Raw genomic sequence first — 15,578 nt, 5'->3', positions numbered from 1 at the left:
CCTTCCCAGCCCACATCATAGGGAGCGCTGTATAGACGCCAGGGCTAAATTGAATGTGAAACCCAGCATTGCATTACAAACCAAATAACTGCTCTTCTTCTGGGGAGAAGATGCTTTGCTGTCACGAGATGAACTGATAAAAAATAACTTTCAAACCAAACATGCACTTCACAGAATACAACAGACTAACTTAACCTCTATCTTTTTTTTAAGAGGATGCTCTGAGAAATGTGAAGCTGATTTAGTTTAGCATCTGTTATAAAAGATCCACAACCTACAAAAAAGAAGAAGTTATAAATATAAAAGTGGGTGAAGCATAATGACTGTAACTCCGTGGAACGTGGGAAATCACTGCATGTAACTCTTGCCAAAGACGTACCCACATTTCCCATTAAAGGTGCACTGACAGGCTCCCAGTTAACGTCAAACTGTGATCTGTTAAGTGTCCAAATTTGTCGCGAGGGAACTGAATGCTCACTCCCACACTTCCCACAGAGCAATTTTTTGACATTTATTGAGGAGTTCCGAACATGCTGGAACATCGTCTGGCAAATTTTAGGGGCTGGATAATTAGTACCCACACCAACACCAATTACTCACCCGGGCTCTTCATTCATCTTCTGATGAAGACAATCTCATCCATGATTCATTCCTTCACTTTAACCTTCTGTTCTGAATGGTTCTTGTTTGTGTGATGTTATTTTGGGCATGTCCAGTGAATCAGAGCTGTCTGTCAAGGCAGATAATGACTTCGATGTAGTTGCGGAGTCTAACACCAGAATCTGTTGTGATTTTTCACTGTGACAAATGTCTGGATTTGCACTTCTGTGCTCCATCAGTAGGCTTATTGCCTCTGATCAAGTTGATTAAGCTCCTTCAATGAATAGTGATAGAGCTCAGTGTTTCTTTTTTGCAATTGATTAGAACTTCTTTTTCTCTCATTCTCTCATGGTTTATATACATTTACATACACACACAAACAAAAACAAAGCATGAGCTGCCTTCTTAGATTCATACATTGATATTCTGGGGATAATTATTCACATCAGTAGAAGTGACCCATGGTAAAATTTAACATAAGCCAGATAGATGTTATTTACAGCATCACTAATACTCATCCAAAGTAGAGGAGAATCCCACAGTCTTGTTATTAGCTTCTCATTGCCACTTGTATTGATTTAACCTCTGAAATCATAACACAGCCTTGCCTACAGTGCATCATTGATTTGTTCAACCTGAACATATTATTCACAGGATGCCACATTTACATTTGAAGTAAAGCCACACTGCTTCGCGGATTCCTTGTACTTGGGTGGGGATCACACACATACTGCCTGAATAATTTTGCGTATGCCACCCTTAGAAAATCGTCACCCCAGACCTACTCCTCAAAAAAGCCTTATTGTTCCTGCTTTGTATTCTTTCAGCCCTCTGAGTCCATCTGATCCCATGCTTTCTGGATGTGTCGATTTTTGTATGTTTAAAATGTTCTCCCACCAATTAAAAGAAAATGTTCTTGCAAATTAGAAATAAAAATATTTGAATTGATGCACGTAACAGCTATTTACATTGCTTTTTCTAACAAATAAGTATTTATTTGTTTATCTCTCAAAATGTTGGGATTTAGGACCAGGTTTGGGGTCATCACTGACCTCACAGGGTTAAAGGTAACTCATCTCTGATCCAAACCACTACTGTAGGTTTGTGTTTTGCTTTTTTGTGTGTAAAATTATTGTTATTACAAGAAAACAGTTTTGTTTTTTAATTGTTATTGCTCTGAGGCCTTTTTTTCACTGCCTACCCCAGGCCATTAGACCTGAGTGTGCATCCAGAGTGCTGATCACAAGGCACTGTTTAGAGACCTGAGGTACTAACGAAGTTATACCTGCTACTCTGAGCCAAATAACTGGTGGACCCTGGTTAGAAACACTCCTCAGAGATTTTGTTTGACATGAGGATCACAAAGTTGCTGCAGTTGGCTGCATATCCTTGATTTAAATCCCAAAGATGCACTATTGGATTGAGCTCTGGTTCCTGAGCTTACTGAAGTAGTGTCACTTGGTGTGGTCTGGTGTGGCTTAAGATTTGATGTGCTGTGCATTCAGAGATGCTCTTATGCCTTCCTTGGTTGTAACAAGTGCTTATTTTAGTTGCTGTTGCCTGTTGCTGAAGCAGTCTGACCTTCTCCTCTGACCCCTGCTTCAGCAAAGTATTTTCACCCGGAGAACAGCTGCTCACTTCATATTTTCTCTTTTTCAGCCCATTCTCTGTAAACCCTTGAGATGGTTGTGTGGGGAAAATCCCAGCAGATCATCAGTTTCTGAAATATTCAGACCAGCTCGTCTGGTACCAACAACCATCCAATGCTCAAAATCACTTAAACCGCCATTCTTTCACATTCTGATGCTCAGCTTGAACATCAACTAGTTAGGCCTGACCCCTAAATGTAAAGGAGTTGCTGCCATGTAATTGGCTGATTCGATACTACTAATAATAATAAGATGATGACTTGATGTACCTAATGAAGTGGCCAGTGAGTGTAAATATTTAGGGATGCTTTTGTTAGTTGAGTACCAGACATGTTATAGTTTTGTGTCCTCCAATTAGTTTTCATTTTAATTTCATTTTGACTGTTTGATTTAGTTTTATTTAGTTAGGGCTTTTTTTGTATTTTTTTTTTTTTTTTTTGCATTTCCGTTTAGTTTTTCATTAGTTTTAGTGTTTTTATTTAATATTGTATGAAGGAACATGCCAGAGGCAAGATATAGGAAAATCAGCATAAGTAGCACAATACAAAACAGAGCTTTTTAAAAGTAGTTAACTCACAGTTTTGTAGAAATGCTAAGTCTCAGTACAAACTAAAGCCTCATCAGGCAAGCTGTGATAATACATTTTGCCAGACTGACAAGGAGTAAACCTAAGGATGTTTTCTTTATAGTTTGAGTTTATTTGAGTTAGTTGTTCACAAAATCATTTCAGTTCATTTTTATTTTCTTTCCCTACAAAAAATATTTTAGCAAACAAACTAAAATTGTATATTTCACCTTAATTTTCAGTTTCAGTTTACTTACAGCAACCTTGTTAGATAGATAACTAGTTCAGACGAAGCGTTCTCAATTAGGCCCTTTGGGAATAAAGACAGAGCTGTCGAGGATTCAGCACTAGACAGCTCCCATCAAGTCCGCACAGGCAGAGCTGAGCAGACAGCGGGGGTGAAGCGGACATGATCCAATCAATCTCACATTGGATATGACCCTGCGTGGCAGCTCAGTGTGCACATTCTAATCACAGTTGTTGAGCCTGCAGCGGACTCACCAGCCCTTTGTTCCCACATGTAACCCGAGGGTGGGGTGGGGGTGCTTTTCAGTATACGCTTAACCCCTCTGATTCCCACTGAAACAAACCCCATCTTATATTTTGTATAGAAGTTACCCATATCGCTCTTTTTGTATTAAAAGTCTAAACATTTACGAGAGAAAATAACCTCATATGCGCTCACACGCATAGCGAAAACCACAGCAGTTCACGTAAACTCTCGGGAGCTGACGTTTTGGGTTTTTTTTGTTTTTTTTCGTAAGCGGAGGAGCTTCTGTTTGCATCCCACAAACAGTGACTCCAAACTGTGTCAGTGTGATTGATTCAAACACTCAAGTCATCACCAAATCACCATCTACATTATGCAGTCGGCCCACTCCTGCATATTTTGGGGCTTCAAATGAGACACTAGATGGCAACCACGTTGGCAGTGAGTGTGTGTGTGTGTGTGTGTGTGTGTGTGTGTGTGTGTGTGTGTGTGTGTGTGTGTGTGTGTGTGTGTGAGAGAGAGAGAGAGAGAGAGAGAGAGAGAGAGAGAGAGAGAGAGGGGGGGGGTGAGTTACGTCGGCGTGGGACAGTGGAGGGACCGTCTGCTCATTGCACTCCGCTTGCAGCTGGAGGCGAGCTGCAGAGATGGGAAACAGCAGGAAATGAGATTAATGCGCAGGTAAAAATTGTTGGATCGCAGTCGGACGCATGAGTTGCCAATTAAATTGTTTGAACTCGCAGATTAGATTGTTGTTGCCAGGTGGGAGTAGATCTGCAGTGGAGGGAAAGCAGGGGAAAATGTGCCGTGTCTGTTGCGCCACCGGTGCGCTTTCTGGGGACGGAGCGAGCGACGGCGACGCGCTGACACCCCGCTTTTAGATGGCTCCAACATTTGGGGTGCAAAACAGGTGTCAGGGAAGTGTCGTCACGAACCCCGGAAGCCGGAGGAGGTGGGAACATCAGAGGGAAAGATGGCAGCGAAATCCGATGGTCGCGGGGTCGTCACCGGTTTCGCCCAGCTGCACAATCTGGACGAGGTGGTGGGGACGGGAGAGGACGACACTCGGGACGGCAGCTCATTCCACATCTGTCACTGCTGCAACACCTCGTCGTGCTACTGGGGCTGCCGGAGCGCCTGCCTGCATTACCTCCGGGGGAAGGGGAAGGGAAGAGATGCAGCGCGACCACCGCAGGAGGAACGCCTCTGGCTGGACTGCCTGTGGATCATCCTGGCACTGCTGGTGTTCTTCTGGGACGTGGGGACCGATTTGTGGCTGGCCGTCGACTATTATCACAAACAGGACTTCCTGTGGTCAGGCCTGACCCTGTTCTTCGTGCTGGTGCCCTCGGTTCTGGTTCAGATCCTGAGCTTCAGGTGGTTTGTCCAGGATTACACGGGGGGAGGACTGGGCTCCGTGGAGGGGCTGAGTAGTCGTAGAGCTACAGCCAGTTTGCAAAGAGACAGGTGCTGCCGCCTCTCCGTCTGGGTCTGGCAGACCCTTATACACATCTTTCAGATGGGACAAGTGTGGAGGTAAGACAAACTTTTAAGTTTGGGCCTCAAAAGAATCGGTTAAGCTCCTAAAAGCGCAGTGTTTCCAGCTCCTCTCCTCTATCCACTCAGCCAGCCTTCTAACCTCTTCTTGACTGTCACCTGGTATAACCCGATCTTGTGTACATGGCTGGGGTAAAAAAAAAAAAAAACATCAGCACCACTGTGATGCCGTTACGCTCGGCTCTCAGCCTCATTGTGGCTCACATGTATGCATTTACATTTTAGCTTATTTCGACATTCAGTCACACCACGCGCGTTTTAGTTGCGCAAATGTGTCCACATCTGCACAGAAATCGCACCGCTGTGCGTGCACCACAGTGCGCCATTGCGCTTCTGTGGGGAGGGAAGAGAGCTATTTGCTCAGACGGAGCAGGTAGTAACCTAAAGCTCGTGTGTGTGTGTGTGTGTGTGTGTGTGTGTGTGTGTGTGTGTGTGTGTGTGTGTGTGTGTGTGTGTGTGTCGCTCACATCACAGTGCACAGTCGCCTCAATGCACCCGCTTTCCCCTCCCCGCATCAGATACTCCAACCAGAGGCCAGACGAGCATCTGTTTTCACGGCTCGCAAAAACTACATCTTCCCCCCACAGACATGATGTCATCGATTCCTCTGCGACGCTCGACAGATTTTGGTCACCAAAATCCGCTTTTTTTGGCCATGCAAATTGATGAGCCGGGGGGACTACGGAGATGCTTAAATGTGTAGATCTCAGCGCGCAATCTGTGACATCTAGAGTCTATAGTAGTAAATGTGACACCGGTGCGCATAGCTCTCCTACTATATGTGGGCTGTTTAGTCGGAGCTTCTGGCCGACGAGTTGTTGTTTTTTTGGTTTTTTTGGTGCAGACAGACGCAGTGGCTGGCATTTAATGGGGGTAAAAGTAACGCATGACGGCTGCCCAGAGAGAAGTGGGGAAAATGTAAAGCAGTACACCGTGGGAACCGGCGGAAGGGTCCACCTCATTCTTTTACGGTGTTTGTGTTTGAGAGCAGCCTTTTTGCTCCTCATCGGACAAATGGATTTTTTTCCTAAGCCGTGACTTAGTGTGATGCACAGTAACATCTGTGCTACGGGCTAAATTACTCACACGCGTAAGAGTAAAATGTGAACTAAAACTCACTGACCTTTATGGAAAAAATGGCACGGGCAATTAAATTAGATATCTTCTCGTGCCATTTTTCCAATTTTGAGCCTTGCAGTTTAGTGTAAAGAAAAAAAGCCCAATGTCCTTTTTATGTTCTTGAAAAAAACCCAAAAAACCCCCCAAAAAAACCAACCTCACTACTGCACTAAAGTTAAATTTAGTGCTTGCTGGTGGGTCTCCAGTAGTTTTCCCCCATCCAACCCGTTTTGAGGTACACCTATAGGCTGTTAGACTGATTAGCTGCAGTTGCATTGGCTCATGTTTATTTACTCTAGTGTGATTCGATTGATTATTTTTGCTCATGTCTGTAGTGGGTTGAGGGCATGGAGATTGCTGTTAGCAGGCACCCAGTCAAAGACACTGCTTGTGTTGATGGTGAAAGTGGTTGGTCATATGCATCCTAAGTAAAAATGTACAAAAATGGAGAGAACCCTAATTTGCCTAACCTCATTGTTGCACACTCTGTTTTAGAGAAATACCAACGAGCATTTGCTGAAACACATTAGATATTTGCTTCTCTTCAGATATTCAGCATGTAAGGAAAAACACTGATGTAAACAATATAATTGATTATGGCTGTATTAATTACACCAGGGTCCTGGTAGACATGCTGGCTCAGTGGCTTGGCTTACAGAGATTTGTAAATGGAAGTGAGCCATCAGTAGTGTTATTAGTCTGATATGACTGTGTGCATCTTTGTTTAGGTGCCTACGAACTCCAGTAAACCCATTATATAACAGCAGCTGGAAAATAGGTATTTTATCCTGTTCTATTGCCATATTTAAATGAGCTCAGTGCCACACTTGAACTATTTTAAAAAATCTTTTTAAATATATCAACTTCCACATGCAGCTGGCTTGCTTAGCTAAGCTCAAAGATGGAAATGGGGGACCCCAGCCTGACTCTTCCTGTATAATCTCCTCTGGTTGCCTGGTAACTGTTCCCCTGATCCCAGCTGCATAACCGTAAAATAGCAAAGTTAAGTTTATACCAAACAACTTCAACTTTGCATGAACATGAAAAGTAAGAATTTGCACAAGAGAAATCCAAGATGGTTAAAGTACAACAACAGACCGGAGTGATTAAACGTTGCTTATGAGGAACTCAAGGAAACATAATGTGTTGTTGTGTATGTTGTGACAGCACAAAACCTGGGGGCAGGGGATCATTGTCAGGCCACTTTCTCCCTTTGGACATGATCCGCCTGGCTGCTGGTTTGGAGTGGAGGGTCAGAAGCTGCTCTTGTCAGCTTAGTGAGAGTTCATAACCTGAGCCCCACAGGGATAACAGTTGATATGGAGATTATTAGACGCTGCAAGATGCCACCCTGCCAATAAGCAGCATATGTTGTCATACTGCGCTGCATCATGTGGCGTGCGTATATATTAAACTGTTCTCTACCTAGTTCACTTTGTTGCATTTCATCAGCTGTGTCTAAACTTTGAGAAGCATGTCTTTTGTTTCTTTTATGGGTGATGTTGTTGTTTTTTCATGACTGGATTTCAAATGACCAATAATGGCCATTCTCAGGCAAGCTGCTGCAGTATCAGTTTGTGAAATGTTTTGCCATCATTAATACGAGGAAACAACCTGAAGTGCTGACAGGAGTCAAAAACGCTGCTTCATCATGTCTCATTACTGAGTTCTACTTTCAAATCTACATTCAATTAGCTCCTTTCTTTCCCCCCTCTCCTTCTTTGTGTACCTGAGGACCGAGCCGATGACAGAATCGCCGAGCTTGTTTTGCAGTTATCTGCTTGTTAATTGTTGACAGAGTGGGGAGGATTCCTCTCCCATCTGTAATCCCACTATGACACCGGCTGTCCGTAGCTCTTTCATGTCCTCTCTCCCCGTGAGTCGCCAGCACCGCTGATGGTGTCTCCTTGAGCTTTAGAGATTCTCCTCACATACGCTTAGCGGATCGCACATACACAGCGGTCTCCTGGCAGCACGATGAACAGCTTAATCAGTGTAAGCCCAAATTAGTGCCTGGCTGAAAGAGAACTGCATCCATCCGCACCTCATTGCAGGAATCCATACAGAAATTTCAGAGGGTTTCAGGAGGTTGGGAATTCCCCGCAGAACTGGGGCGGGGCATAGTCTACCCCTTCTCTTTTTTAATTCTAATAGCTGTGTAAAAGTGGCAAGCTCCTGTGCTGTTCCGCCAAAGTGAGCAACACTTGTGCAGCAGCGATTGCTAACCACTAAAAAGTGGACGCATTAACATCACATTGCTTCTTCAGCCACAGATACTGGTATTTGGCAAAACATTTTTAAAGATTGTTCTAACACGACTGAAGCGTTTATTGGTTTAAACAAGCAATCCAGATGTTAGGCAAAACATTCGGTTTACATGTCCCTACACATCTGTCTTCTGTCTTGTGTGGTTGTTGGCTGAAGGTGAAAGTGTGCATCACAGGTTAAAGAAGTGGAAGTCGTGGGCATATTTAAGAGGTTGGAACCATCCAGTATTGTCGTTTTTTAAACCAACCTTAACAATTAAGGTCAGAATATTTCACATTCTTCTGCATTAACTTTGGCCATTCTTGTTTTGTTTTGTTTTTTTAAGCTGTTTCTCGTCAGCTCCCCGACTAAGGGCACATTAAGAAAATATGCATCAGAGCAACAAGTGGCTAGTCTGAGACATCCATTCCCATTCAGCGTTTTAAACATTGTAAATGGTAAATGGTAAATGGCCTGTATTTATATAGCGCTTTTCTAGTCCCTAAGGACCCCAAAGCGCTTTACACAACCTGTCATCCACCCATTCACACACACATTCACACACTGGTGATGGCAAGCTACATTGTAGCCACAGCCACCCTGGGGCGCACTGACAGAGGCGAGGCTGCCGAACACTGGCGCCACCGGGCCCTCTGACCACCACCAGTAGGCAACGGGTGAAGTGTCTTGCCCAAGGACACAACGACCGAGACTGTCCGAGCCGGGGCTCGAACCAGCAACCAGAGCCACGAGTCTCGTTCAGCCCTGGATAAAAGACTGTACGTGGTATATTATGAATGACTATTAAAAGTTTCATGTTGGTGCTTTTATAAGTCCAGTAGGTGGGTTGTTTGAAAAAACAAAATCCTTCTGGAAGGGGTTGTTTTTCTTTTAAAGGTTTTGGTGATCACAACTGGCATTTGAGAAGTAATCTGAAAGATGGTGATAATTTGTCAGAATATAAGAAAAAGGCTGGGGAGCTGTGCCTCTGTGAAACGACTGCTCTGCTGGTGTCAGTGCTGAAATTCTACCTCGAGCACCAAGAAAGTTTCAGAGCCTCATCTTGGTATTTTTAACCTTATGAGGTCCTGGTTTCAGATTACACTCAGTGAATATTAAAGGGTGCTTGTATATGGGACTGTGTATTGATTTTTTCCTGTCTCCCAGGCATATGCAGCTCTGTTTTTTCACAGTGTTGTAACCACAGTGATGAAGGGGTCATCTGGGAACTGCGTACCGTGTTTGGATATGATCAAATTTGCTTGTCTTATTTTGTATTTGGTGCACATTTTGAGTCCTTCCTCTCGCACACTTTAAACCTTCACTCGGTTCTTGACAGTTTGTCAGCACACAAGGGAAAACTTTGAAAGTATTATGAGTTTATGTATATTTTTCATTTTGCCATGTCCATCTGAATCAATAGAGTAGGCTGAAAGGTTTCAATCTGGTTAGCGAGAAAGTAGTATTTTAAATATGGTGTCTAAGATCATCGCTGTGTGTGGGATGTATTACTGCTTTTTTTTCTACTCTTATAAATTTTCTTTCCAACTCAGTGCAAGAAAATGAAAAAAAACAAAACAAAAAAAAAACACATCTACAGTGTATATGGAGAATTGCCAGTGAGATTGCTACTCAGACCGGTTAACATATAGCGTCACTCAAATCCTACGATCATCTTGGTTTTTAAGGAATTCTCCAGCTGAACAGAAGCCAACAGCGTGGGGATCCCCCCCCCTCCACCAATTCCTCACACCCCCTTACTGCAGCAAGCAATGTTTAAACACTGCAAAATCTGGTTGGTTGGATTATGCTTTAATCCAAAAAACAAGAACGGGCTTACCACCAAGCAACACGAAGGAATCGCCTCATGGTCGATGTCTGCCTGTGTTTCTGTCACGGTCTGACTGGGGCAGACCGTATGTGTTGCAGAGGAGGACTCAAACGCAGACCAAAATGTGGTGTGGATTAACAAAACAAGCCATTTATTGAGGTTGGCAACGAGGGTACAAAATAATAGGGCATCGGTGAAAACTAAACAATAACCTAAACTGGGTGAACTAATAACAAAACATGAAAAACCTTAACCATAGTGAACTGACATGGGTACCTGGAGATGAGACATGGATGAGCAGACGACCTGACAATGGCATGAAGAAAACAAAAGGCTTAAATACAGACATGAGGTGATCAGGGGAAGTGGCGACACATGGGGGAAAACAGCTGACAGACATAAACCTAATGACAGGACCAGGAGAGGAAAGCTAAATACAATAAACAAAGAACACATGACATTGTCAGAATAAAACAGGAAATACTAAAACATGACAACACAACTTAACAGACCTAATATGTGATGAATAAATACAAAACCCCAAAACATAGAAAACCCAGGAACAATAACTGCCTAAACTAAAGGCAGATAGGAAATAACACAAACTAAATCACATAACAAAATGAGACAAATACAAATATGAACTCAGAGCGCTGGGTCAGAGACCCAGCCTGTGACAGTTTCAGAGCCTGGTAAATATTAATACAGTCTGCGAAGGAGTCAACAAAAGCCTCCCTTGGCTGGCTGGGCTGCTTGTAGTTGCCAAAAAAGGTTTGTAGACGCAGTGAAGCAAGACACTGAGATGATTCAATGCAACCAGCTGCCATGTCAATGCAAAAAAACCACAAGAAAGACAAAAAAAAAAAAAAAAAACAGCCGAGAGGGTGAAAGAAGGGAACGATGAAGGCTTGGATGGATTGGTGATTGGCAATTACATATTGAGAGTTTAAAGCGGTGAAAGATGGGAACATCTTGTTCCCTCCGCCGTGGAGGCACTGGAGTATTTTTGGAATGAAGGGAAGGAGCGATCGATGCCTGGGGTCTTATTGGACTGCTTATTCTCTTTGCTGGTAGCAAAGACAGGGAATCTCCTTTAAAATAAGATATATAAAACATATTATGTATTTATATTTACATGCTAAAGACATCAAAATACATCAGCTAGCAAACCTTTTTTTTTAAATTCAGGTGCACATCTACCTCTGTTGTGTGTTATTTACAGGCAGCACATTACATTCCAATTGGTGGATCACATCAGTGTAACGCTGCTCATTTTCTCATTAGCAGTGATAACAGGGAACAAACCTTTAAAGCCAGCTCTCCAAGACAGCCCCCAATTATGTGACAGAGGAGCCCATCAAAATACAAGAAAAGCCGGCTTTCTTGGGAATGCGCCGCAGCCGGGGGTAAAGAGACAGAAAGCCATAAATGGCAGAGAAATATTTGCCTTAGTCATTTGAGAAGCGGAGATGAGGGGGAGAGAGCTGAAAAAGAGAACTCAATTGCTGTTTTGGTTCCATTTCTTCATGACTTTGGTTGAGGCTGGAGCATTGCTGGAAAACGTTTCATTCAGTGGGTATTCAAATCCAGATGTTTCACCTCTTAATAAACAGATGGGTGATTAAACTGGGTCTTGTAAAAGACTCAACAAGCTTTAGTGGAGGGTTTTGACAACACATGGGTACGTAAGGGTAACCCTGTAAATAAATGAGTAGCTAACATGTTGGTTCATTCCAGTCTTGTTTCTACAGGCGGTAACGCCAGCTGTTACTGTAGAAGGCTCTTAAGTTCAGTGCAGGGCAAATGAATACGGATAAAAAGCATGTGATCATGCTTGATTTAACCGCCTCAGGCTGGCCTCCTAAGCAAAACAATATTTTGTCGTAGACGCCTGAAGGCCCTGATGCTAAATTCTTTCTGCCTCTCCACGCTGTTCAACAGACAGAGGCAGGCTCATGACTGAATATCAAGCACACGGGGGGCAGATGGGTTACCAGACAGAGATCTGTATGCGGATCACACAAACACACACACACACACACACACACGCACATACGTGTGTACGTGAACCTCAAGGGAGTAGGGAGAAGCTGTTTTTTTATACACCTCTTTATATGCAGTCTCACGTCACAGCATCTTGCTCTCTTACAGGAACCACACACCTTGAGAATAACACATTTCCAGGTCCTGTTTCGCGCTTTGATCAGAGAGTGGTGAGTCAGCTGGCAGTGAACTCCTCCTGTCCTCCCGTGGCTCTCTCCTTTTGCCTAAAGTCATCTCCTTCACTCTCTTCCTTAGAGAGTACAGTCTGCCTTTTGTTGCTGATTGAGTCAAGCGTGTTTGTGACGCTGGTGACATTTGGAGCATTTTTAATCAGACTACATGACAAATAATGCGGCTTGTCTGTGTTTCAGTTTTGGTGACTGGAGGTGTAGCACCAGATAGCAAGGATTTGTTTCTGTGGGATGGATTCATATACAATCTCTGAAAGCAGGTGTGCTGACCATGTTAAGAACCTAAAGTGTGATTTAAATCACTGCTGGCATTAAAATGAGGATGACATCACAAGGGCTATGTCCATCTTTTATGTACAGTTTATTGGCAGTAATATCAAACGACTCCTTAAACTGTCCAGCTCCTTTTGTTTGTCGTTTTGTTTGTGATTGTTGTACGAAACCGTACATTTATTAATGATTCTAAAGTAAACATGTCTTTAAAAGGCACCAGTGGGCTTGTGAGTGCCTCAAACAGGGTAAAAATGTCCCGAGAACGGGGCTAACATGGGTGTTTTCATTCAAACCCAGCCTTATCTTTACATTTGATTAGACAAATACTCGCCAGATTCAGAGTATTGTTCAATTTGCCTTTGTGTATGCTAACATGTTTACACTCGTCTTTGCTGCTCGCTACAGTTGTAGCTTGCCAGCTTGTGGAAATTGGCTTGTGACGATGTAGGATTTATTGACTCTGAAGTCTCTTGTTTGCTCAGCGTGGCGTGCGGCTGGTTTTATTGGCTGCATCATTTCGGTTCCCGGTCCTCCCTACAACTGTCTGCTAATCCCATTCTCCTCTAAACAAAACCCTAAATCGGCCCTTTTTGCCACTTTCCCCTTTGAAGCCTTCACAACAGCACGTGTGATGTATATTCCCCCATTACCCAACTGCATACTCTACTCAGAGAAAATCATTACGTGGGCCCATGGGCTATCCAGTGTGAGCTGAAATACTCACATACAAAAGCTATTTTTCATCTAGAGTCCCTTGCCTAATAGCTGCATCTCTAATATATATTTATGCCCCTTTTTCTCCTGGAATAGGTGAGGCCCACATTCCCAGATGGACCATTTGAGTTCATCATGTGTCCTCCCCGTATAGTCTCTCTATCCATTAGTGCTTCATAAGCTCTGTCTACCCTAACATATGTTTTTATTTTTATCCCTCTCTCTCACTTACATCTATTAATGTTCTCAGCCTCCTTATAAACCCCATTACTCCCCCCTTCATCTATCCTGGAAGTAGACACCACACAGTCTTATCCTCCCCTGCTGTAGTTAGAAAGATGGGGGCTCTCTACACGGTGTGCAGTGTCCCTTACCACTAGTTAAAGTCATGATGCTGCCTCCCTCCCCTCTATATTTCTCTCTATGTCTGTGCTTCTCTCTCTCTCACTGTTGCCCTCACATAAAGCTGCATTTGACCTCCATTTCTGTCAAGGAAACTGGAGCATCTGGCTCCTGCCCCATTACAACACAGCGCCTCTTCCCTCCCTGCCTTCCTTATCCTGCCATACCACCCATCTTATGCTCCCTGCAGAGCCCATTTTCAGATCTCCCACGTTCCGTTCCTCATTTCCACCCTGACAAAACGTCTCGTTCCTGCAGGAAACTGTTACACCTCGGTTCAAGAGTCCACCTGTGGCGTAATGGCTCTGTTCTCGCAGCTCATGGCATTCCTTTAGATTCACAGCTTTTCACATGGCCACTTATTTATGCTCTGCTGAAAAGACCGCACGCAACAGAGCAAGTCATAGTTCACGTTGTAAAAAAAGGGAGAGTGCACAGTCTTTCATTGTAAAATCTGAAACGTCTTCGAAGGTGCGTTGAATGAGATTTCGATGCTAGGGCAGAAAAACAGGTTTAAAAAGGTTTGCTGGTATTGCAAATCCCACTGAGAATCAACACCCGGCCGTGCAGTGCGTGTGTGTGTGTGTGTGCGGTGCAGCTTATGGCCACTTTTCAACTCAAGGCAAAATAATGTTAGTTCAGAGAAGCTGCAGGCAGCCCACGAGATCACACCAGCTGACTGTACACAAGCTGTTCAGTGTGAAGTGGAGAAAAACAAGCAACAGGTGAAGGAAGGCAAACATCAAGCCAAACAGAAAGCAGTCTTTCTCTCAGTAATTGAACCGATAAATCGAGTAGAACATATAACATTAGAGTGAATAATAATGCAAAGTATGCAAGTGTTTTGCTGATCGAAATAAAAACTCACTAACAAGTGATTCCAACAGGACGGACGGCATATTCTGCTTCTGCAGGTTGTGTAAGGAGCTGGAAGAATCTGGTTTGATATAAGCAAGAATATTTTCTGCAAGTGGGTAAAAGTTGTTTTATTGCCACTTTAAAGAAGATATTTCAACAGACTCTTACATAACAATGTGAACAAACAGGTTCAAAAGGCTTTTAAAGACTTTACAGCCTGAGCATATATCATCCCAAAGGAGCTCAGGTGACTATGGAGGCCATTTGAGTGCAGTGAACTCACTGTGATGTTCAAGAAACCAGTTTCAGGTGATTTGAGTTTTAGGACATGCTGTGTGCTTCCTGCTGGAAGCAGCCATCAGAAGGTTGGCATGCTGTGGTCAAGGATGGACACCATCAGCAGCAATAATCAGGTAGACCATCGTATTTAAACAATGCGTATTTTGTGCAAAGAGATGCAAAGTTTGTCAAGAAAACATCCCCCACACCATTAAACCACCAACAGCAGCCTGATAGAAGGCAGGACGGAGCCATGATTTCATGTTGTTTACACCGAATTCTGAACCTGCCCTGTGAATGTTGCAGCACAAGTCGAGTATCGTCAGACCAGGCAGCATTTTTCCAATCTTTTATTGTTAAATTTTGGTGATCCAGTGTGAATTATAACCTCAGTTTCCTGTTCTTAGCTGACAGCGGCAGTGCCTTGTGTGGTTTTCTCCCCTCTGTAGCCCATCTACTCCAAGGTTCAATTTGTTGTGTGTTCAGAGATGCTCTTCTACATGCCTTGGCTGTAACAAGCACTTATTTGTGTTACTGTTGCCTGTTATTGAAGCAGTGCACCCATTCTCCTAAGACCTCTGGGATTAACAAGGACATTTTCACCCAGAGAACCACTGCTCGCTGGATATTTTCACTTTTTCATACTATTGTCTGTAAAACCCAGACCCTGGCTGGTTGTGGGGAAAAACCCCAGTATATCAGCAGTTGATCTGATGATTGGTTTGAACTTTTGCGACCATTTCTACAAGCCTCAGTGCACTGA

At 43.5% G+C, this 15,578-nt stretch overlaps 1 protein-coding gene across 1 annotated transcript in view; it reads left to right on the top strand.

The window, feature by feature from the left end:
• Nucleotides 1–3,959: 3,959 nt before the first annotated feature.
• xkr6b (XK, Kell blood group complex subunit-related family, member 6b) overlaps nucleotides 3,960–15,578 on the top strand; it is a 75,368-nt gene continuing 63,749 nt past the window's right edge. The window contains exon 1 of the mRNA XM_085382398.1: nucleotides 3,960–4,837. Within this exon, the coding sequence (XP_085238524.1) occupies nucleotides 4,275–4,837 (563 nt within the window). The 5' untranslated portion in view covers nucleotides 3,960–4,274. The remainder of the gene's footprint in view (nucleotides 4,838–15,578) is intronic.

The sequence above is a fragment of the Rhamphochromis longiceps genome, linkage group LG15 (assembly GCF_057381845.1).
Source record: "Rhamphochromis longiceps isolate RC_006_pf linkage group LG15, R_longiceps_female_GT1.1, whole genome shotgun sequence".
Classification (NCBI taxonomy): domain Eukaryota; kingdom Metazoa; phylum Chordata; class Actinopteri; order Cichliformes; family Cichlidae; genus Rhamphochromis; species Rhamphochromis longiceps.
The sequence above is the reverse complement of the archived record's forward strand: the minus strand, read 5'-3'. Positions and strand labels throughout refer to the sequence as shown.